This window comes from Aedes aegypti, chromosome 3 (genome assembly GCF_002204515.2).
Source record: "Aedes aegypti strain LVP_AGWG chromosome 3, AaegL5.0 Primary Assembly, whole genome shotgun sequence".
Taxonomy (NCBI): domain Eukaryota; kingdom Metazoa; phylum Arthropoda; class Insecta; order Diptera; family Culicidae; genus Aedes; species Aedes aegypti.
Window position 1 is genome coordinate 155,911,368 of NC_035109.1, and position 25,294 is coordinate 155,936,661.

Below are 25,294 nucleotides of genomic sequence, written 5' to 3' on the forward strand. Positions count from 1 at the left end.
TAAAGTAGTCGTTTTTTATTCAATTATCATTATTTACCATTTTGCATAGAGCCTCTTTAGAAAAAGATACAGCTATTAAAACTTTTGGAGAAAACAGTTTTTCATTATTAAAGTCTCACAATCGCGCCCATCATTCACGTTCGGCCACTGAGCTGGTTGAATTATACTGATTTTAACCATGCATCGGTACTCTACTCTAGTGTATCGCATTAGACATTTAGATTTCTTGAAACAAGAAGCTTCGATCCGCTGCTCCACTAATTTGGAATCGCTTGCTTACTAGTTATCTATACATGAGCACTTGAAAAGGTGATCAACCCGCGTTACGGGAATACGATTGTCATAAAGGGATTACTTCCGCAGTTCTTTCAAACATTTGTTGAGTAATTTTTGAGTAGAATCTCCATAGATTCTTCAAAAGTTAAATGAGATTTCTATACCAGCAATTATTCTAGGTATTCATGCAGAATCTTTTCTAGGAATCCGATCATTCTTTTTTTTATTTTCTTAGCAATTAATTTATAAAATCCTACAAAACTTCTTAAGAGTACATAGGTTTTTTTTTCAATAATTGAAGAAGGGCAACGCCAAAGGCCAAAGTTTGGGTTCACCCCTCAGTATGATGCAAATCGTGCAAAAGTTTGGGTTCACCTGAGCCGCACGCGCATCATTTTTGTCAATATCTCAGCCATTTTTCAACCGATTTTAATAGTTTAAAGCTTTTTTGAGCGCAAATAATGGCGCGTACATGATTGGTTTGAGATTTCACAGATTTAAGTAAGTTCAGGTTAACCCAAACTTTTGCACGATATACCATACTGAGGGGTGAACCCAAACTTTTGCACGATGACTTGACTGATGACTTGAAGAGCACTCACGAAATTTTTGCGGAAAAATCTGAAAAGTGTTCAAAATCAATGAAACAGATTTTGAACACTTTTCAGATTTTTCCTCAAAAATTTCTAGTGCCTTTCAAAGAATATAAGATTACGATTCTAATGACACCTTGTTTTAAAATTTTGGTCGATCCAATGCTGAGGAAATTAGATATGATTTTTCAGTGTGTTTTTTTGAACAATGTAACAACTTTAAGTAACAATTTAGTACACAAAGCTCAAAAAATGTTTTTGTAAAAATACATACGAAGTAAGAATAACTCTTTGCTTTGCGAATGCGGCTTAAAGAGTTTCAATTGGACGTGAAATCACAGAGATATGGACTGAACACTTTTGCATGTTTTTTAGAAGGTGAACCCAAACATATGCACGGGAGTGTATATATCATAAATGATTAATGTTACCCCATATCAACTTAATCAAAAAATCACATGAAACATTTTTTTAAACATGCCTAAACCTGTCATAAAACAAAATATAGTACATAATCCCAAGCTATGAGGGGTAGTACTTGTTTTAACAGTATGAAACTTGCAACATTTGCAATTTGATATGATATATTTAACAAATATCCAAAAAACTGATCAATTTTACGGTAGGGGTGATCGGGGCAATATGGGCCGCCTAAGGAAAACGTCATGGAATGTATAGAAAACAAGCAAAAAATATGGTTTAAATGCAAGTGACTTGTACTATAAAATGTTATCTTCCATGTTACGTCGATAAATAATGTTAACATCAACTTGCAAATTATTTCAGGAACTTTTTGGAAAACCATGTTTTTCTACGTGGTCACCAACCATATGGGGCAATATGAACCACCCTACGGGGCAGTATGAGCCACCTCATTCAATCGAATGATTTTTATTTAAAACAATATAGAGAAGAGTTAGTGGTGAAGACTACATCATTGGAAAGGAAATTGTATTAGCTTTGCTTGAAATTATTGATTCTAGCGGCTTATTTTTTAAAGATACATAATACATAGTAAACAGACCATGTTGTACTAGTACTAAATTGCGCTACTTGGTTCAACGTATTTTCTAGCTAAGTGTTCCACTTGTAATGGTGCATAAAGATGACTATGCAGTAAAAAATAATCTGGTATATTTAAGCAATGCATTTTTATGTTCAAAACATCGTTTGTTTTGCTTTAATCTAGGTGGCTCATTTTGCCCCGCCCCTTCATCTTGAAAATAATATATCGTTTTTCAATAATTTTGTTTACGAACAAATCTAATTTCGCTCACGAACTGTTCATTATGATCAGAAGTTTCAATAGATTGGTAAAATTTACCAGAATTATAAATATAATTGTCTTATAGGCTTAATTAAAAACTGCCAAAATTATAAGCTTTTCATGACGAAGGACAAATTTGTACATTTTTGTAAATATCTTGAGTGTTTAAACGAATATTCTTACGGTTTTTATTGTGGTGGCTATTTGAGGCATCCTTTAGCAGATCGTAACGACACTAGACATTAAAACACTGTTTTTGAGGTCAAAACCGGGGTGGCTCATATTGCCCCGTATGTTCATATTGCCCCCATTGCCCCTCTACTGAAAATTGGTCAAAGTTATGCATTACCTATTACTCCGTGATTGACTAGATCAATCGAAATTGCACAGAGAACCAATGGGCTTGGGACTAGCGAACCATTCTCAATGTGCACAATTCGAGAGTTCAATTTTCAAAAAGTCAATAACGGCGCCGGCCACGTCCTTACGGTCATCGGGGAAGCGAAGGAATGTTGGTGTGGCAACGATTGTTACTAGAGACCGAGATCACTTCTGCATCTCCATGATTGTCACAGGAGGGGGATTTAGTGGGAAGGGATAAAAACTTACATGCTCAGGATTTACCTTGGTAAGTAATGTGATCCATGCAATGTACCTGTATTATAAGTATTAAGTTATAAAATTATTCGAATCAAAAACGTGCAGTCACCTTTGGTGGCGAACTGTACAATGGTTTATGAAAGTATAAAAATATAAAAACAAGCAATAATGCAATCCCGTCATTTGTTATGAGACGAACTGTTCACAGCTTTCAGATAAATTCAAAAATGGTTCAATTGGATGAGCATGCAAAATATGCTAAACGTTTCACTTTATTTCTTTCCAATAATTTCGTTAAAATCTTCGGAAACTCCTCTCAGATGGTGAAGTCTCCGCTCATGACTTTGCAGGTATCGAACAGAAGGGAATTTTTAGGGGAGCAGACAAAAGGACTCAGAAACCTTTTTCTCCAAAGTATCCAACCAGCGTTAGCGTAGTTACGGTATACCTCGTAGATTGGATACTAGTGTTTTTTTATAATCTCATTCAGACTGCTTTCAGAAACAAGGCTAGTGAGTGAACCTTGATCCGGTTTCGAACAAGAAAATCAAAACTATGAATATTTAAATTCCCGGCCACGCCCCTCTTTACCGTAACTTGGGATTGGGGAAGGAAATGTTGATGTATCACTTACTTAATGAGAGGTGGATGTGGAGGTTGGGGAAGGTATGAGGTCAGACGATTCGCCTGAAAAGCTAGTGATAGACACATGGCATTTATTGGTTAAGTGTTATTAATTTAATCTTTTGAATTCCGGCAGTTAAAAGAGAAGAGTATTTTATCATTGGAACCCAATTTTTGTCCACAAAAGTCATATAAATACATTTATTTGTAAAATGATTTGTACTATAGATACTGATTAAAATGCGTATCAACAAAATATCAAAAGAGTAGTATAGCAAATGAGTGAGAAATAATAAAACTTGCCTTATTCAAAAGATATAACAAAAAGTCATAAAACATTACTTTGAACTTGGGAATAAATTTAAGCATCGCCAAAAGTTCTCACATATTTTCTGTTTTCAATAGGCATTGAATGTTATTTTTGTCAAAAATCAAATTTATCTATCATAATTGAAAAACGAGCGCGTTTAGAGGTATAGAACCGATGAAATTGTAAGGAGTCAAATATTTTTTCCCTGAGGTATATTTGTTATCAATTGTGACGATAGTAATCTGAAGCATCAGCGGACCCCTCGCAATGTTTATATTGAGGCTTTTGTTAGTTGTCAGAACGAGAGTAAAAACGTGTAGCAAGATGTGAATTATATCTGAATAAAGATTAGTTTCGTTTTAACGGACAAAGCGTCGTACATTCATTACATTGGCGACGAGAAGATAATTTAATTCGCGGTCAAAGTAACCATGGCGCAAGGGTTGCAGTTTCGGTGTTTCGACGGGGAGACGGAAGAGTGGGAGCTGTATAAGGAGCAGCTCGAGCAGCACTTTGCGGTGAACAAGGTGGAGGAAGGCATGCAGAGGGCGGTACTTATCAATCACTGTGATGCTAAGACGTACAAACTACTCCGAGACCTCTGCACACCGAAAACACCGGCGGAAAAGACATACAACGAGTTGTGTGAGCTACTGTCCAAATATTTTACTCCACCAGTGGTGGTGCATAAGGAACGTCGCAGTTTCCTTCGAGCCAGAAGGCGAGAAGATCCTCCGGAGAGCTTGAACGCCTGGGCTGCGCGGTTGAAAAATTTAGCGTCAAACTGCAAATTGGGCGAACATTTGCAGCACGATTTGCTCAATAAATTTGTGGACGGCCTGGAAGGGAAGGCGTATGACAGAGTATGCGAGGAGGATGAAAGTCTAACTTTTGAGAAGGCGTACGAGATCGCAATGAAATACGAACCGGACGAGATCAAGCCAGCAGCTGTCTTCCATATGGGAAAAGGCAAACGACACTCGGAAGAAGGACAGGCTTGTGCATCAGGAAAACAATCGTCCCCAGGAAGGAGTGTCCGATGTTTGGCGTGCAATCGTCAGGGTCATTTCAAGCGTGATTGCAGATTCAAGGACTACGTGTGCCGGAGGTGCAACAAGCGGGGCCATCTTCAAGCAGCCTGTTCCGCTAGCGGAAACTTTTTCGTTGAAGGACAGGAGCGCGAGGATCAAGATGCACAAAGTGAAGTGAATTTGGAACAAAATTTTATCAGTAAGTCAGGTGCTTCGATTTTTTCGATTGGGAGGAAAGGTTATGAGGATCCACTGGAAATTGAGGTTAAAATTGGAGAGAAGATTCATAAAATGCAATTAGATACAGGAGCAGCAATATCAGTAGTTTCGTGGAGGTATTACGTAAACAACCTGAATGCATACGAGCTAAAACCTACGACATTGAGGTTGACAGGTTACAGTGGTGAACGGTTACTTGTGAAGGGAGTAGTAGAGCCGGTGGTGGTTTTGCATAATATCCACAAGCGAATTGTTTTTGCTGTGGTTGAAAACGGTGGTCCACCGTTACTGGGAAGAAACTTTGTTCGATCTTTCAAACTTGGAATATCATGTGTTAATGCCGTTGAAGACAAAACCAGCCGTTCGTTGCAAGGATTGCTGGATAACCATCAAGGTTTATTCACGGAAGGATTGGGGCTCTATAAGCACGCAGTGGTTAGTATTGAGATGGAACACGATGCCCAACCAATTTTCCGAAAAGCAAGGCCGGTAGCGTATAAGTTTGTCGATAAAGTGGAATACGAGTTGGATGAAATGGAACGCGAGGGTGTTATAACAAAGTGCGACAACTCGAAATGGGGTACACCGTTAGTGCCTGTTTTGAAGGGAGATGGTAGTGTCCGTCTATGTGGTGACTATAAGAGCACGGTGAATCGTCATGTGAAAGATGTTATCCATCCCTTACCGACAGTGGACGAAGTATTTAGCAAACTTAATGGCGGAAAAAAATTCAGTAAGCTTGATCTTTCCAAATGCTATAATCAATTCGAACTAGACGAGAAATCCCGTGAAATCTGTGCTATTTCTACGTGTAAGGGGGTGTATAAGATGAATCGCCTTCCATTTGGAATCCGTCCGGCGTCAGGGATTGTCCAACGTGAACTCGAAAAATTACTATGTGGAATACCGGGTGTACAGAACTTTTTGGACGACGTCCTGGTAACGGGTAATACAGATGAAGAGCATTTGGAAAACCTGGCAAGAGTACTTGAGGTGTTGGAGAAGGCCGGACTCAGGTTGAATCGGTCAAAGTGTCAGTTTTTCAAAGACAAAGTAACGTACGTGGGGCATGTCATCAGTGAAGAGGGCTTAAGAAAAACGAGTGATACCATCAAAGCTATACAAGAAGCGCCACAGCCGAAGAACATCCAGGAGGTGCGAGCATTTGCGGGCCTGGTAAATCATTACGCCAGATTTGTCCGAAACATGGCTGACATCATGAGTCCTATATACAAGCTGTTGAAAAAAGGAGTGAAGTTTATCTGGTCGAAGGAGTGTCAGGCTGCATTTGTGAAGGCAAAATCGGAAATATGCAAAGATGTAACACTAGCTCACTTTAATCCAAATGCGAAGTTAGTGTTGATTTGTGATGCATCGATGGAAGGAGTTTCTGCAGTCCTTGCCCAAAAGGAAGAAAGTGGGCGTGAAAGACCTGTAGCTTTTGCTTCTAGAGTGTTGCATGCGGCGGAGAAAAACTATAGTGTAATAGATCGAGAAGGACTTGCAATTGTTTTCGGTCTTACAAAGTTCTTTCATTATCTAGTCGGCAACAAGTTTGTGATTCGCACTGACCATAAGCCGCTGTTGGCTATTTTTAATCCCCATAAGGGCATTCCAGTGATAGCAGCCAGTCGTATGCAACGCTGGGCCAACTTTCTCGCGGGATTCAGCTATCAGATTGAACACGTCAGTTCCAAAGACAACGTTGCTGATTACCCGTCGCGAGTGCCTTATGAGTCATGGAAGCTCTGGAAGGAGGATGATAGTTACGTTAATTTCCTCAACATGGATGATTCGGTCAAAATAGATTGTGAGGTACTACGAAGAAGTACCGATACCGATCCGGAGCTTAAAATCGTACGGGATTGGCTGACAACGGGCATCAAAAGGGATGGAGCCATCAGTGAAGCGTTCAGAAAAGTTGCAGTAGAATTATCAGTGGAGGACGGCATCGTGATGAGGGGACTGAGAGTGGTTGTACCGATAAAGCTAAGACAAGCCGTGTTGAGTCAAGCACATCGTTCGCATCTTGGTATTGTAAAAACTAAATCGGTGCTAAGAAGTTATGTATGGTGGCCGAACATTGATGCGGAACTAGAACAGCACATCAAGAACTGTTACGAATGTTTGGCGAGTCGACCATCGCCTGAGAGAGCTGAGCTGATTCCTTGGCAACCGCCTGAAAAAGTGTGGGAGAGAGTTCATTTAGATTTCGCTGGTCCGGTGAATGGAATCAGTTACCTGATTGTGATCGATGCGTTGTCAAAATGGGTAGAAGTGTTCCCAACGCTGAAATGTGACACTGAGTTTGTGCTAGAAAAGATGGTGGAGTGCATTTCTCGATTTGGACTGATGAAGGAAGTCGTATGCGACAACGGGTCGCAGTTCACAGCGGCGAGGTTTAGGCATTTTTTGAATGCCAACTCGGTTCGACTGACGTTTACAAGTCCAGGTCATCCGGCGACAAACGGTCAAGCCGAAAATGCTGTTAAAACATTTAAAGGGTCGCTTTTGAAATGTATAGCTGGAAATAAGACCAATGTTCGAGAAATAATTGCCAACTTCCTGCTTGGTTATCGCAGCTCAGTTCACTGTGTAACTGGATTTTCGCCGGCTGAAATCATGCTGGGAAGAAGATTGCGTACTTCGATGGATTTGATGTCTCCCTGTTCTTTGGAAAAACCGACTGCAGTCGAACAAGAAGCAAGGCGGTCGGTTTCGAAGACGCAGTGTTCTCAGATACGAAACTACAAAGGATCCAGGAATATCGAACTTAAGGTAGGAGATAAGGTGATGGCTCGCGACTACACCAATCCGAACAAAGCCAAATGGACGCCAGGAGTTATAACCAGCAGTCAAGGAAAGCGCAATTTTTTGGTGAAGTTATCCAAAAACGATCGAATAATTAAACGACATTTGAACCAGATGATTCGGGACACAAGGAGATCGGAAGTAGTTGTATCAGCAAACGAGGGGGAGCAGACCGAGCGGACGAACTTGTCACCAAAGCCTTATGTGGCACCGGTCAAACGTTCACTGGTAGTCACAGAGGGCGCACTTCAAGCATCTTCACAAGTAACGGTTCCAGCTGTAGCAATCAGACAGGATGATCAGGAGCATTCAAGAAATACAGATAGGGTGGTAGATAGAATTGATGAACTTGAAGAAGGAGATAATGAGAGATATTTTTCGTTTAGAGAATCTGTAAGCGAAGATGAGGAGGATACGATTTTGGTCAGTGATGATAGTAACGATGGTTTAGAATTAGCGGGTTTTGACAGAGGCAAATGGAAATTCCGAGACGGAGTTGGAAGAATGATTAGCAAGTAGTAATTATGCATCGTTGTTATATTTTCAGATTTCAGCATTTAAACTTCTTGAATTTCTCGTAATTCTTTGGATTTTGGATTATATGCAGATTGATCTAAGTGTGGGGGTGTGACGATAGTAATCTGAAGCATCAGCGGACCCCTCGCAATGTTTATATTGAGGCTTTTGTTAGTTGTCAGAACGAGAGTAAAAACGTGTAGCAAGATGTGAATTATATCTGAATAAAGATTAGTTTCGTTTTAACGGACAAAGCGTCGTACATTCATTACATCAATAAAATATGATTGTCTCTAAACTTAACTTTGAATCTATTTATGTTTTCCAATTGCTCCCACTTTCGCCCCCCAAATTCAGTTTTACAAATTTTCGCCCCCCTGAACCTGAGGATCGCCCCCACTGAGAATCGCTGAGCTAGAGTAACAACTGAAAAATTGGAGGACGAGTTAGTGCAGAGATCTCTAAAGGAAATCCTGGTGTATCCCCTGTTAAATAAATTTAGATAAATCTCAGTGGAAATCACTCTAGGACTCTAGTGTAGTATCATGTCTATGGTTCCATTCCTCAAAAAAAAGAACACCTTGACTCTTTATAAGACTTTATTTTTCCAGCCGAAACAAATCAATCATATGTAATAGAAGTTTCATTTGCTTCGACATCGCACAGTGGCATTACAAAGTATTCGACGAATATGTTGGAATTTTCGGAGTTCTCTATCATTACCTGCAGCCCGAGCAGTCCTTCCTTGTTAGTTCGCAGCGCAATTTTCGACGCAAACGCCAAAGTCTTCATGACCAGCTTGAAATGAGCAAACTGATATCGGTTCGTAGTCGTTTCCGTGCTGTGAAACGAAATCAGCATATCGCTGCTGTTTGTGATTTCAAAACTGGACTCCGATCCCAGCTCATCGAATGTGGAGAACTTAAAGTGCGGTGCGTCTGGAGATAGAAACAGTTCCACCTCACTACTATTCCGATCCATCTCGGACAGCAGAGCGAAGAATTCCTGACCCTTGATGCTAACCTTGCTGCAAACGTGTTCTTCTTCGAAGTCGAAGTCCAGAATGTCCTGCGCTTCCATCGTTCGCACCGAGCACTCCGTAATAAGGTCGTCTTCACAGCGCCGCTCCAAAATCACCACCAGGGGAGCTCCCTCGCCCTTGTGCAGCATCTTCATGCTGGAATCGTAATCTCCATCCATGAACATGCTCAAACAGTCGGTGAACACCTTCAAATTGAGACCGAACGAGGTCAACGGTTCGTTGTCGTCTGCGTCTTCACGGTCGTCTTCCATCGCGGTCGATTTGCGCTTTCGTTGGCCTAGTTGGTAATCCGAGAAACAAGCCTTCGTGATGTAAGCCGTGGCCTGGACACTCTTGCAATCTTCGACGACTACCTTCACGCCATCGGCGCTGAGTTGAACCGTTGCATGCTGCAAAGAAATAGAAGTAGAGAAAAAAAGTGATAAATGTTAAAAATCTACATGCAATAGGCCTGGTAGAGACTGAGGGTCTTGAAAATAACAACTTTATTAGAAACCTCTTGTATTAAAAAAGGCCTAACAGGAATCAAGAAAAAAGACCACAAAGAAACCAAACAGGAACAAAAAAAAAAACATAAAAACCTAAAAAAACAGGAGATAAGAGTTTGATTCCACATAGAATCAGACCAACCCCCTGAAGTAGTTCTTGAAGCCAGCCACTAGCTGTGTGGCGCTAGTTTACAATTATTTCAGACAGCAAGCAAATTTAAAAGGGAAAAATGATGTTAAGAATTTTTAAAATGAAATAGCTTTTAAATTTAAGAATTTAAAGTTGCAGCAATCAGCCTTAGAATGTTCTAACATCAAGTTGGGGGCCACAAGGGCCAGATAGGAGAAGGTTCTTAAATTTGTTACGTACGATGGGCAGGCCTGGCTTGAATTGAGTTCAATCTGGCCAGGGATGCTCATCTTGGCCAGGGTTTTAAAAGCGGATAAGTCGATTTGAGGGGGTTTTGCATTAAAAAAAATGTCACAGTGGGTGCACCACAGTGTGGAATATTAGTCGTGTTATAATATCTGAATGTTTCTCTAGAGCATTTAAAAAAAGAGACACTACACAATAATGCTTCCAGTGGGCTATTTGCCCTTTGAAGAGCATTTTCGTTTAAAATCTCCTTAATAAAGCTATAATAATAATAGAGCATTTTCAATAATGCTTCAAGAATCACTGCAAGCATAATAGGGAAATAAGTGATGTTAGAGATCATTTGGGTTAAAATAGATACTTTAAAGACTTCATAAGAGTAAAAAGACACTTGCATCAAATTAGTGACCAAGTCTCTACAAAGGGACCTGCTACCAGCCCTTAATTACTCATTTACACTTACATCGACGAAGCTTATGGCTTTGGCCACATTGTAGAACATGGTGTAGTTGTTCAGCACCGCGGAGAACTGAATCTGCGAGAACTGCGACTGGGTCAGCATCTTTCGGTTCAGCAAAACTCCTCTCTCCAGCAGCGGTTTCGTATTAAGCATTTACTGCAGCGATTTCGATGGTCCTTCCCCAGGGCCTGCGATATTCGACGAACGGCTTGCCGTACTGTTAAGCCGTTCCTTGATGAGCTCGGCTGACAGCTCCTGGTATATCTTATCAGACAGGGTCTCCTCCACCTCCAATCCAAGCGCCTGGGCCAATCTAGTGGCCAGGACGTGCTTGCAGGTTGCTTGATGCTGCTGTTGGAGCACCCAGTAGCGGAACGATTCGCACGTGCAGAAATTTACTCCCGGGAAGATTTTGTACACTACAGCAAACTTGGAACCGGGCACTTCGTACAATCTACCGGCACCGCTCGGAGTACGGAGCAGCTTCAGGGGTTTCTTTCCGTGTATCAGGGTCAGGGCTCTGCCTAGCAAAGCACGGCCGAATAACGATTCGAGCTCCAGGAGATGCTCTTTCGATACTGAAAAGATGAAAAAGAAACATTACTTTAGAAGATTGAATCATCAACTCAAAGAACTAAGGAATACTTTACATGTAAAAACGTATTAAATTATATTTAACAAACTAATTCGAAAAGTGCCGGTTGGAGAAACGTAAGCAAAACAAACCAACATTATGCGCCAAATCCAATAAGATTTTGTTCCACCCACTTTCAACATTTTTGAATTGTGGAGAAAATCGTACAAAATGAATCAACTAAACCAGATATGCTCAACAGGGTGGCCACCAAATATCCTTTTTGAAATTCCCGCTTTTTTCCCGGTTTTCCCGGTATAATTCTCAAAATATTCCCGGTTTTTAACGGGGTTCCCAAACGTTAAAAAATGACATTTTATTCAGTTTTTGAGTTGAATATGCTAAAAAAATACTGTTTTCAAGCTTTATAGTTATGTTAAGGAAGGTGATTTTTCCGTCCAATAAATTAAATATAATTCATAGAAGGCTTGTTTTTGTTTTGACTCCCATAAAATTTGCATGGAATGAAAATAAGCTCATAACACTTAATAAGTTTGTTAGCATTTTTTCATTGCAAACGCTTGGCAGCGATGCAATCTTGCGCCCTAAGGTATTTTTTAAAGTATTATATGTGACCAATTGATTGTGATACAGCTAAATCAGAGACAAAAAACTTTGAGCATAACCTACTCTTAAAACGAGGGTACTGTTGCTAGACCTCCGAAAGAATCCGTTCCAAACATTTAAGGATATATCTCACCTTACTTATTCAATTCGAGTTCTTCACCTTTGCTCTAGACATAAATCACGTTTACCTATATGGTTAAACTAGGTTTAATGCCTAAGCGATGGCGAAGAAACCGCTTCTTAGTTGATTAGATAACTAATGACACATTAAAAGCTCTTATGAATAAAGGTTTGCATACAAGAATATTTCAATTTATTGATTTATTATTCAGTGAATGAAGAAAACTTCGAATCTAATATGTTTGAGTTCTTGAACCTTCTGCAAGAAGTTTTGAAACTCTGATTAGAAACTGCGAGTCAGATAATTTAGAGAAAAAAACTATGGAGAGAAAACAATTCATAAAATATTTCTAAAGCATTGCTAGCCAAGGAGAAAAGGGTCATATTTAAAAGAAGTATAGCGTTGCAAAGACAATTTATTGAATCATTACCGTTTGAAAATTATTTTCCCAAAATTACTATTACTTAATTAATATTACCAACCATAACATCGTTCTACAACTTATTTTTGGTGGTTTGTAGATTTAGAGCTTGAAGATGTTCGTTCAAAATGAAAGATTTTCCCGGTGACCATCTCAAATTCCCGGTTTTTCCCGTCTTTTTCCCGATGGATTCAAATTCCCGTCTTTTTCCCGCTTTTCCCGTTTTTCCCGGTTCGGTGGCCACCCTGGCTCAAGCTTCGGCATATTGCGGGCCAACTCGCGATTTTTCAAGGAAATTTAAATGGTGTGAAAATGCATATGCGTATGAGTTTGATGGACTTAATTCACTGCATTGATGTTGCAATCATTCGATAAATTAACGTAAATTTAGTAATAGTTTTCATATTGTGCTCCGCAAAGCCTTGACAGGTGCTATGCGACAGTTTTGAAAATTTGTACCAATGTCTTTTTTTTTTTTTTTTTTTTTACAAGGGGGAAATCTGCAAACAGATCCCCTGAGAAGATAACTCAGGGAATGCGGGGACCAGCCTATGCACTGTGCATGAGCAATTCATTTAGAATTGCTCAAGTGGTGAACAGTGCATCGACATGACCCTTGGACTCAGACCCTCATCTCCCCGGAACCACTTTACACTCTGAAAATAATCTACACTAACTAGTTTAAAAGTCACACTAAATGACGTTTCGCCTGGTTGACCCCAAGTCTCGTTTTAGGGTCGGTTAATCGAATCTAGTATAAGTTGAACATATAGGAAACCATGTCTAACTTAAATATATTTGTGTTTAGTTTAACAGATTCAGGGCTTCTGGATTTTTGACAACCTATCTAAAGTTGAAATAGGTAAGTAGCTTCCTATGAAAGACCAGTAAACGGACGGAACGGACACATTTATTTATTATGAAGAATCTACGTATCACAATGTTGAAAGAGTACATTCGCATATTTTAATCAATATCACTAAAATGTTCCGGTCAAGGTGCTTCAGGATCTCTTTCCGCCTTCCACTTCGCTCTTCTGTCGATCAGCATTTTGCACAATTGTCTCGGAATGTTGCCCGGAATAGCTGCAACAATGATTCCTTGCCGTTCATCACTTCGGAAGTGTCTAGAACAAAAAACCAATCCATTGAAATCAAACAGATATGCTGGAATTTGTTCGGCCAAAACGCCTCTTACAAGTCGATGGCTTTAGAGCAATAAATATTGAGAATGACTTACCTTTTATTTTTCCATATCGTCTAGGAACAAATAATGTTTCAAATCCAACTTCTTGCGTGAGGCACACACGTATTTTAGCCGCAAATAATTACAATTTCACCTCGACAAAATTGACACCAACTACGTGAAAAAAACAATGATGGTGGTTAGCGGTGGAAGTTATGCACTGGTCAAATTTCGTGGGTGCAAAACTTGCATAGTTTAACTTATTATGTAGAGAATGTATAACTTCAAAACTAGACTACGTGTGAACTTGAAGAATGGCAAAAAAGATTATCATTTAAACTAACGACGATTTGATCGGATTCTGAGTGTACCAATGTCTTGAAATGTCTTAAAGAACAAAACAACCGATTTAGATTTGTGGTGGTAATTCAATTTGTTTAGCACATAGATAGCTAAACTAGTACCAATATTCTTTCTAAATATATGCGCATATGTAGCACTATTTTTAAATTAATATCACCTATAATGAGTAAGTTTTATTACTTTCAAATTTCAAGCTGCACAGACAACATAGCAGTCAAAATGAATATATAGGCCCTATTGCAGCTAAAAGCAAACATATTTTAAAACTTTCATGGTGTGAAACTGTTGTTACGATACTTTTCCGCGCTAAAAAAATGAGGTGCATGCGGCATAGAACTTAATCAAATTTTTTACACCGTGAGATAAATGAAGTTAGGAATATTTCACGAGTTTCCTAAAAAAAATATGCATGTTTCCGAGAATGCTGAGCACATCTATAAAGCTAATACGAGTGTGATATTTTTCTTTTGGTCCTGCCCCTGGGTGATGGGATTGACGGTGAACCCGGGAGCATCATGACAGTTGCAGTACATCGTCAATGTGAGAAAAATCTACACGTCAAGGTCGTGTGTTTTACTTATAGATTTGCGCAATGAGGAAAACCACATGATTTGAGTGTGGTAGCCATATGGATTTCACCATTGATTTCACGGTATAATAACATGTGTATCAACATTAGGTTGTCATGTGAAACAAACATGAATTTCCAAATATTAAATCATGAAAACCAACTGATTTGCTTATTGAATTCGAAATGTAGTAGCTTTAGATAGTCATGTGTGATAGAACATAAATGTCATGGGACTGAAAGAAGAAATTTGGTAGAAAAACTTTTGCTCCCCAAAATATGGATCCGAGGCTCCTCTGCTTGTCGCAAGCTCTCTTGATTTTTTTTTTTCAAACCCGTGAGCCAGCAACAAGCGGGGCGCCACAAATCCATAATTTGGGAAGCCAGGGATAAGCATATTCCATTTTTTTCGAAACTGAAAGCCAGGAAAATCTGTTAGTGGAATCCGATTTTTCTACTAAACTATACATTATAATCAATGTTTTCTTATAGAAAGGTAGAATTCTCGTATATCGGTCAACTTCACTAATAAAAGAAAAATCGAATTCACAAATTTTCATCTAACACTTTCAGCTTCAAAATTTGCTTCTTCTCTTTGGAAGCATGATGATGACTGTCGTTCGACACGAGGTCCAACCGCAATTCAGTTCACTATGCATCCCATGGGTTGATCACAAACAATTTAGAAGCTTTGAACATGGAAATCGATAGCATAGCTCATGGATTTCATCATAACAATCTCATTGCGCAAATCAATGAATCGACCAACTTGAACATGATGATTATGACACAAGATAACCATAAGCAAAACACACTGAATCCGTGTTGGGGTGATGATCTATGCGTCCATAGGTTGACACATACGAATCTGAAGAGAAAGCTTCGGGAACTTATGTGGAAAAAATATGGAATCCCTGTTGTCGGTTGATGAATCAATCCATGAAGCAAAACACAGGAATTTAATGTGTAACACACACGAAGTTTGCAAGAAAATCATAGCAAATCGATATGGACGTTCATGAATAAATCCATAATTTTAAACACACAGATCGAGCGTGTGGATTTTTATCAGTGATACCGAAAAATTTTGGTCCGTGGTACTGTCAAACTCAATGAAATCAAAGAGTGTGCTCAAAATAGGGCGTAAACTAGAATTATGCTTGATGGACATAAAAATAGTTTTACATTTTTTGTTTGGCATTTGTAACATCATTATAAACGAGTGATCACCAAATAGCGATTCTCTAAAAGGATTTGTATGGTCATCGGGAAGATTTTGTATGGCCCACGAGCGAGTTTTGAATAGTGGTGTGATGTGGTCCGCATGCTGAAGGTGCTTATAGTAACCGTTCCTTTGTTTACGAAATTATTTTTTGAACACTTGTCAATTCAAAGCAAGACAAATTTGTTAGGGATCGTTCAAATATTACGTAACACAACAAGGGGAGGTAAGGGATATTTTGTAGTGTTTCTGTCCATACAATAAATTGAAATTTTCCATATAAAATCTGTTACTTCAGGGAGGAAGAGGGTTTAAATTGGCAAATTTCTTCGTTACGTAATATTTGAATCATCCCTTAGATATTTACGATAATCATTAATTTATGGGAAATTGACTGTAGTTATAAGCTTGAAATCAATCTGAGATCATATCAACTCGCAGTACATTTTCTTTTGCGGATTTGAACACTTTTTTTCTCATACTCACCACCAGATGTCTAAGTTTCAATCAGATAAGCTTATTGGATGAAGTATCCCGCTATTACGAACGCTAATATCACAAAAAATTAGCCCACTTTTACAAAAAGGGATCTAGTGATCTGACGTTTGACTTGGGTCACTTGATAGGGACTTATCCACCGGTGCACTAAATTTATTCAGTCCAAGAATTTTGACACTTGACCAAAACACATGGAAAGCATCTACGTGACCCGTTAAAGTGTCAAAATTCTTTAACCCGTATAGGCCTGAGTGAAAGCAAAAATACTAAAACCCTTAACACTCAGCGAATACTTAACGGATTTAAATATTTTTTTGTCAGTATACTGGCCCACATATCTAAATTCAAGAAATGGCCGGAGAAACTCGAGAATACTCCTGTAGCCGGAGTTATTGCGGTGGGTCACTGGTTCAAGTCGAGTAGAAAAAGGCGATTTTTTGGGACATTCTAAATAATCATTATTTATTTCCAATTACATTTATTTTATTTTGCATAAATCATTAAGATCTGATATTCAACATAATAAATTAATAGTTTTGCACCATTTAGAGTGAACCAGATGCGGCCACTCGGGCTTAATGTCCTGAAGAACCGGCTTGTTAGGTATTAAACCGTTTCAAATCTTTAAAAGAATAGATCGAACATAACAGTTCACTAAAATGCATTCCCATATGCTTGACACAGATGATAAGATACACGTTGTGCACTTTATCATAAATTTTAGGCATCCCGAGGACCCGAAAATGGTCATTTGTAGGATCAATCAAATGCAGTTGACATAATTATTAAATTAAATCGATTATCAGAAGGTTTACGCTGATGCGTTTTTCTTAAAACTTCTTGATATAGTGGCCACATTATAGCCGATTCTAGAAATTATCTGTGACTTGAAATTTGCCTTCCTCCAGGGGCACAGAAGCACAAAACTCTTGTCACCCGACCTGACCCAGAGATTCACCGCAATAACTCCAACCACAGGAACATTCCCGAGATTCTTTGACCACTTTTATAAACTAGATATGTGTACGAGTATACTGCCAAAACATAATTGAAATCCGTTTAGTATTCGCTGAGCGGTGAGAGTTTTAGTATTTTTTCTTTCACTCAGGCATATACGGGTTAACCGAGTGAATTTATCACACCGGTGGACAAGTCAATTGACCGGACCAAAGCCAAACGTCATTATGTTGGATCCCTACCAGAAAGTAAGCTAACTTTTGGCGGCCATTACCGCTTTTAAAATGCTGGATAGTTCATTCAATGAACTTATCCACGGTCTTCTTTTCATGTTGATTTTTTCCGATCTAAATATGTTTACATAAAATGACATCCACGCCAACACGAATGTTCACCGGATGAACAATGCGTGGATGAATGTGCAACTAAATCGTTTATTTTTCTGTATACATCGCCCGCAGTAAAGGTTTTCTTGCTGAAAGTTGCAGCGTGACGTCATCGTATATTAGTTCATAGGCTTATTTGATTAAAACTTAGACCTCTGGTGGTGAGTATGAGAAAAAGTGTTCAAATCCACATAGAAAAAAACTGCAAATAAAAAAATATCACTTTCCGACTTGATTCGATCTCAAATAAAAAGATAAGGACACCGTCTTCAGCCATTTAGCTGTACGGAATGTAACTTAACACTAGACAATGGATAAGGATGCTCCAGTGGCACAGTTGAGAAACATTTCTGACGAAAAATTTCAATGGCTGAAGCGGAAATCGAACCCACACCCAATGACACGATGCGCTTAAATCCCTAACGACACCAACCGCACGGCCACGAGGCCCACAATATTTTATTTTATTTTATGTTACGGCCAGCGCTTTCTTTTGAGGGCATAAAAGCGATCCACAAATCAGTTAGGCTGCATTGTAAGTAATTTCTTATAGATTACTTTTCCGTAAAACAAAGCACTAACACGTCTTTAATCTTTTCACCGAACGAATTGGTACGCTCTTAAGTTCATTTGGTGCTTAAACTTGATGATTTCATTAAATTTATTTCCATTGGCAGACGAAAATATCAGACTCGCCCTTATTTCATTTCATTCCATTCGTTGTTTTGCACCCGTCAACAACGAAACAAAATTCCGATCTGCCATAGTGAAAAATTGTGCCGGCAGCGGTGGATGGCCCCATTGTTTACGTTGAAAGTAGGTACGTGAAAATATATTGATCGCGAAAATTAATCGTAATAAGCCATTTTACGAGACGTTCCATTGACGTTTTCCGGCGGGCCGCTCATTGTTATGGTTCGAAAAACTAGTATTACATATGAATGGCGCTGGTCACATTTTTGTTGGTGATGAAGTTCCCGTTTCTTTTTGGGCATTATTATACCCGGTTTCCATGTTTCATGTTACTAGTAAACGAAATAAATTGCTCCCTTCATGCTGATTTGATTTTACATGAAAATATTGAAAAGCTTGTTGCGTGGACACCAGCGCCATTATAGAATGAGCTCCTCCCAAATGTGACGCTAGAGGAAACGTAAATAAATGGGCCCGCCAGCAAGTCTCAAAGCTGATAAACAAACGGAAAACATATGATTCGAAACGTCTCATAAAATGGCTTATTATAACTTATAAAATGTAAGCTAGTCTACTAGTTTTAAGTTATATAATGACATGTGTTTCAATGCTTCAATATATTTTACACTTGATTTATCACACCTTCAGCATGAGTCTAGTTACTGTCGCATGATCTAACACCAGATAACTACGCGTAATGCTGGAGGGACCGGCAGGGCCTACTACCAGTCTCTACTAACACTCAAATCACTAACAAGACTGGGAAACCAACGATCACCTTCATCAGTACCACTATTTCTAATAGTATTATTAGTTCAATATACATCTTTTTCAGTAGACCACGAGGCGCAAGAGTGGGTGCGGGTGGTCTCTGCGTCTCACAGGTCATTTAAAATAGACTTTTATGTTAGGTTTACTAACAATGTAGTAATTATTACCTTAGTAATACCGTAAGGTACCGTAATTCAGCGCATCGCCTAAATCCGCGTATTTGGTTCGATATTTGTCGAAATTTAAGATAAATTTGAAATTTGCCCATACTGCTATTTGTATATGATGGTAACGCATCAAAATTCCAATTCAAATTTTCATTAATAATAATAATAATAATAATAATAATGCGAATTTTGAGAAATATTCCAAAATGTGAATTACGACATTCTACGGTATTGCGTTATCTAGTAAGGTAGGTTGTAGCGGTATTTGAGATAGTTTAGAAGTGTTATTGATATATGTATAATATTTAGAAAACTGATGACGCTGTTGTTACTGAAATGTTTAATTTTTTACTGTCTTTTATAATATGATATAATATTGTTGAACAAAATGCTATAATTTATAACTTATTTAATTCTCTAAACATTGTTGCACAACTTTGCATTTATCACACCAACACTGCACAATGGTCCAGATAGCAAGTTTAGGCGGACATGAACTTTTCGACGTCATTTTGTGGTTTTAGAGTATAGGTTGCTTCCCAGAAGTGTCTCAAAATTAGTTGTACTACAATTCGTACGAAAGGGATTTTTTTCTGCACTAATCGCAATAGTGTCCTATACGCCAACTTTTTAATGTAATAGATAGCAAGTTGGTATTTTCTGCAAAGTTGTAGCATATTTTAATACAAAAAACTTTGTAGAACAAACTTTTTCTCTGTCTTTTATACTTTCTGAGATAATTGACTTTTTATATGAATAAAAAATGAAGAAAATCATTTTTTCACTCATAAGTCATTTATTTACAAATTTTAGCAGCCTACTATGTTCTACAAAGTTTTTGGTACTGCTATATTCTACAACTTTGGTGAATATACCACAGTTGTATTTCTTCTTGTTTTCTTGTTGTCTTCTTCTTCTTTCTGACGTAACATCCCTAAGAAGATTTTAATTTGAAATCATGCCGTATTAAAAGTCATAAATGGTAATATGTTGCAAGAGTTGAGAGGCATTCAATTTATTTATCTTGAGTCTTTGATTTATGTACAGCAGTAATCATTACAGTACTTAAAGTCGTATTGAAATCAGTCATAGTCATGTCAAAAAAATACAATTGCGATTGCTACTCACATCAGATCCAGTGATCTCACTGACAAATCGTCGAATAGCACAGAAGCATTCGGAATTGCACGAAGAAGCGCAAGAATTATTGAAAAAGTTTTGAAAAATATGCCTTTTAACAAATATAGTACACTCTACAAAATCTAAACAGGTGTTGATTATTTCATGCTGAATCGCGGCGGCCATGGCTTTTGTCTGTTTTATAGAAAAGATGACTAATTAATGTGATTTAATTGCAAATCACCCGTCATTGAAAATAGTCTTAAAAATATATATAAACATAATATATTCACCAAATTTCACTCAAATACTCTTTACGGGGTGTAGAGCCTACGGTGTGACAGGTAGGTTCATTTTCAAGTGCATCTTTGCGAGTTATTTGGCCTGTAATACGGCATGATTTTAAATTATATCTCCTACAATAAGAAAACCAGAAGAAACACAACTGTGGTATATTTACCAAAGTTGTAGAATATAATAGTACCAAAAACTTTGTAGAACATAGTAGGCTGCTAAAATTTGTAAATAAATGACTTATGAGTGAAAAAATTATTTTCTTCATTTTTTTTATATAAAAAGTTAATTATCTCAGAAAGTATAAGAGATAGAGAAAAAGTTTGTTCTACAAAGATTTTTGTATTAAAATATGCTACAACTTTGCTAATTATACCAACTTGCTATCTATTAACATTAAAAAGTTGGCGTATAGGACACTATTGCGATTAGTGCCGAAAAAAAAATCCCTTTCGTACGAATTGTAGTACAACTAATTTCGAGACACTTTTGGGAAGCAACCTATACTCTAAAACCACAAAATGACATCGAAAAGTTCATGTCCGCGTAAACTTGCTATCTGGACCACTGTGTACTGGCGACATTAGCGTTCTTTTGGTAGTATTTCTGTTATGTAGTAGTAACCTCTATCGTTTTTATTCTAACGATCATAACATAATTATCGTGAGCGTAGTAGTGGAAATAACATAGAAGTAGCTTTTGGATTTGTAGTTAAGGTATTATGGTATTAGTTGAAATGTGACACTTTGTTAGTGTCTATGAATATACCGCTTTGATGATATCACATATATTTTCTAATTCCCTATTTCTCGGTACACCGGCCACGGGAACGTCCCTCGGACTCAACGGACCAGCGATGGACCGCATCTCAAGCTAAGTAGAAAAATTATACTGCATACTATTTTTGTTTAAACTGAAACAACAACTTAACTTTTCGATCCCTGCATATTCACCCGCCTGATAATACAGCCTTTCCAATCTGGAAACTAACTTGAGACATTATTCAATTGAATTCTCATTTTGAGAAGACCTCAGAACAATAGCAACGAACATAAAACACATAGCTGACCATACCGAACACATTTACAGTACATTTCGATTTGATACTTCTTCTCATAATTATCTATAACTTGGAATCGGTACTACAAGTTATCAACACAGACAAACAGACGTCACACTCTCACCGATGTCCATCGACCACCTTTTAAACGGCCAATTCAAATATATGGTAGGTGGCCAATCCACCACCCGCAGCGCTCGCATCATTTATGTTCGCGTTTGACGTTTACACACTACCGCCATCTGTTGGTCCATCGGCCAAATACACCGATTTTAGCATTGGGCGCACATGTCTTCATGACTATGATTTTGATCGCGGTTTGTTCTAAGTGTTACGTCTGTTTGTCTGTGTTATCAACATAGATAGTCATCTCTCCTAGAAATTGTAATGATTAGCATTCCAGCGCGACCTTTGGAACATAAGACTTTTTAACTTGACTCATATTTTGGGATAGATCAGAACAATAGTTTGGAATAGATTGGAACACATCATTGACATTGTTTCAGTAGCATAAACGACTAAAATACAAGAGAATACATGACATACAAGACCTGAAAAATGACGAGACACTTTAGATAGTTCTTGTTCGCGTATAGATGGAAGCACATTTAATGTTTTTCACTTCTATAACGTTCATTCGGCAAAACGAAACTTCCATCAAATCGCTATCATTTTTAAATTCGATCGCAATCTATATAATTAACATTCTCTGTATATCATTGTCAAAAGATGCTTGGAGATGACATTTGGGGCTGCAATTTGTTAACATAGACTACAACATGGGCCTATTCACATGACGTTCCAAAACAGCTGATCGGGAAGCTCTTTGACAGTAACTGATCGCGCTCACCAATATCACTATCAGGAAGATCTAACACCAATCTTTCTGATAATGGTGTTAGTTTGCGTGGGCGGGCTAAAAAGGGCTCAACAGCAACGTTTCTGAAAAAAGGCTCAAGACCTCTTGGGCCCTTTTCAAATGTTTGTCCAGAGTTCTTCTATGAAAATGACAGCCTCGTGTATGCACCGGTCCTCCACCGATGTAAACAAATGCATAGACGGACCTGTCACATGAAAAGGCCTATAGGCCTTTTCATGTGACAGATCCGTCTATGCATTTGTTTACATAGGTTGTGGACCGGTGCTAACACGGGCCTGTCATTTCCATGGAAGATCTGTCAAAGTACTTCGAGATCAGCTGATTTTAAACGTCAAATGGAAAGGCCTATAGCTCTGTATGTTATTTCCAAGAAGTACATTCATTCACAACATATATTTTCATGTCGCTTCTCCATGCGTAAACAAGAATCCGAATTGCTCAGGACTAAAGGCTGACTATACAAACACGACAACGGGAGGGAAACTGAAGCAAAAACAATTTAATAAAACTACTTCTGCACAATTTTCAAACAAAATAGTGTTAAAGCGGGCAACATAGCCCATTCCGTCTAAATATTGGCAAAAGTAGAGGTACAAATTTGCACTATACGTATACGGAGTCCAGCACAGACAACGAAGCTGTCATACAGCTCCAGCTGAGTACACCATAAAAAAAAAAAAAAAAAAAAAAAAAAAAAAAAAAAAAAAAAAAAAAAAAAAAAAAAAAAAAAAAAAAAAAAATCTTTTATTACCGAAACCACTTAACTGGTACGAGAGGGGTTTGAATGTAAATTATGACCATGGGACCTTGGTCGTATGCGGACAGGGAAGGAGGGCTCCTCTCTTCTGAGAGTGTAGCTTATCAGAGCGTCTGTTCTCCATGTTAGGGGCGGCTGATCATCGTCCTAGTGCCAGCGTGGGACTCTAAACAGTGCTGTGCACGATGATCCTCCGGCGAGACAGGGGGTTGGTGCAGGCCTTACAAGCCAGCCGTAAAAATCATCTGTACAGGAAGCATACAATGTAAATTCGGACCGGAATAATCGGCATAGACCCAGGGATCGAAAACGGACTAACGATTGGAAACTCGGATCATGGAACTGTAAGTCTCTCAATTTCTTGGGAAGTACCCGCATTCTTTCCGAATTATTGAGGGTCCGCAAGTTCGACATCGTAGCGCTGCAGGAGGTTTGCTGGAAAGAGTCGACGGTACATACGTATAGGGATGGTTATACCATCTACCAGAGCTGCGGCAATAGACATGAGCTGGGCACAGCTTTTATTGTGATGGGTGAAATGCAGAGGCGCGTGATTGGGTGGTGGCCAATCGACAACAGAATGTGCAAGTTGAGGATCAAAGGCCGTTTCTTCAATATCAGCATAATCAACGTGCACAGCCCTCACCTAGCAAGTGACGATGACGATAAGGACGCTTTCTACGCGCAGCTGGAACGTGAACACGACGGCTGCACAAGCCATGATGCCAAAATCGTTATCGGAGATCTCAACGCTCAGGTTGGCCAGGAGGAGGAATTTAGACCGATTATAGGGAAGTTCAGCGCTCACCAGCTTACGAACGAAAACGGCCTTAGACTGATTGATTTTGCCGCCTCCAAAAACATGGCCATACGTAGTACCTACTTCCAGCACAGCCTCCCGTATCGGTACACCAGGAGATCACCCCAACAAACAGAATCGCAAATCGACCACGTTTTGATTGATGGAAGACACTTCTCGGACATTATCGACGTCAGAACTTATCGCGGCGCAAACATTGATTCGGACCACTACCTAGTGACGGTTAAAGTGCGCCAACGACTCTCCGTTGTGAACAACATTCGGTACCGACGCCCACCACGGTACAATCTGGAACGACTCAAACTACCCGAAGTCGCAACTGATTACGCGCAAAGCCTTGAAGCAGCGTTGCCGGAAGAGGGAGAGCTCACCGAAGCCCCTCTTGAGGACTGCTGGAGTAGTCTCAAAGCAGCGATAAACAACGCAGCGGAAGGTGCCATTGGGTTCGTGGAAGCAAATCGACGGAACGGTTGGTTCGACGAGGAGTGTCAGACGGTTTTGGACGAGAAGAATGCAGCGCGGGCGTTGATGCTGCAGCAAGGCACCCGTCAAAACGTGGAACGATACAAACAGAAGCGAAGACAGAAAACCCATCTATTCCAGGATAAAAAGCGCCGCCTGGAAGAGGTGATTGAAAGGTGGAAGCAGAACTACGATGAACACCTAAACGGCGCAGAGGAGGAAGATCAAGACAGCAGAAGGAATGGCTTCATCAGTACGGCGGATGAGGGAGACGTGCCAACTCCTACAATAGGTGAAGTTGAGGATGCTATCAAACAGCTTAAGAACAATAAAGCAGCTGGAAAGGATGGTATTGGAGCGGAACTTATTAAAATGGGCCCGGACAGGTTGGCCACTTGTCTGCACCGATTGATAGCCAGGATCTGGGATACAGAACAGCTACCGGAGGAGTGGAAGGAGGGAATAATATACCCAATATACAAAAAGGGTGACAAGTTAGAATGTGAGAACTATCGAGCGATCACCATTCTTAACGCAGCCCATAAAGTTAGATCATCTTCCGCCGTCTATCGTCACTGGCAATCAGATTTGTGGGAAGTTATCAAGCCGGTTTTGTAGACGAGCGATCGACGACAGACCAAATCTTTATGTTGTGGCAGATCCTCTAAAAGTGTCGCGAATATCAAGTCCCTACGCACCACCTATTCATCTTAACAAAAGCACATACAAGACGTGA

The 25,294-nt window shown here is 39.2% G+C and overlaps 2 protein-coding genes across 4 annotated transcripts in view; both read right to left on the reverse strand.

Annotated features, from left to right (window-relative positions):
* Positions 1-8,828: 8,828 nt before the first annotated feature.
* The window catches only part of LOC110674004 (cell cycle checkpoint protein RAD1-like), a 110,128-nt gene continuing 93,662 nt past the window's right edge, over positions 8,829-25,294 (reverse strand). For 2 of the 3 annotated variants that reach the window (XM_021850294.1, XM_021850295.1), the window contains exons 2-3: positions 10,617-11,191; positions 8,829-9,678 (exon numbers count right to left, since the gene is read on the reverse strand). In XM_021850294.1, the coding sequence (XP_021705986.1) occupies positions 8,869-9,678; positions 10,617-10,766 (960 nt within the window). In that variant the 5' untranslated portion in view covers positions 10,767-11,191 and the 3' untranslated portion in view covers positions 8,829-8,868. Of the gene's footprint in view, positions 9,679-10,616; positions 11,192-11,263; positions 11,384-25,294 lie in introns of those variants that run through there. The other variant, XM_021850293.1, reaches the window with a different exon arrangement.
* LOC5572319 (zinc finger SWIM domain-containing protein 7) lies at positions 10,767-18,443 on the reverse strand. Its single transcript, XM_021850727.1, has 2 exons — positions 18,407-18,443; positions 10,767-11,191 (listed from the first exon to the last, which is right to left on the reverse strand). The coding sequence occupies exons 1-2, from the start codon at positions 18,441-18,443 to the stop codon at positions 10,767-10,769; spliced, it is 462 nt and encodes a 153-aa protein (XP_021706419.1).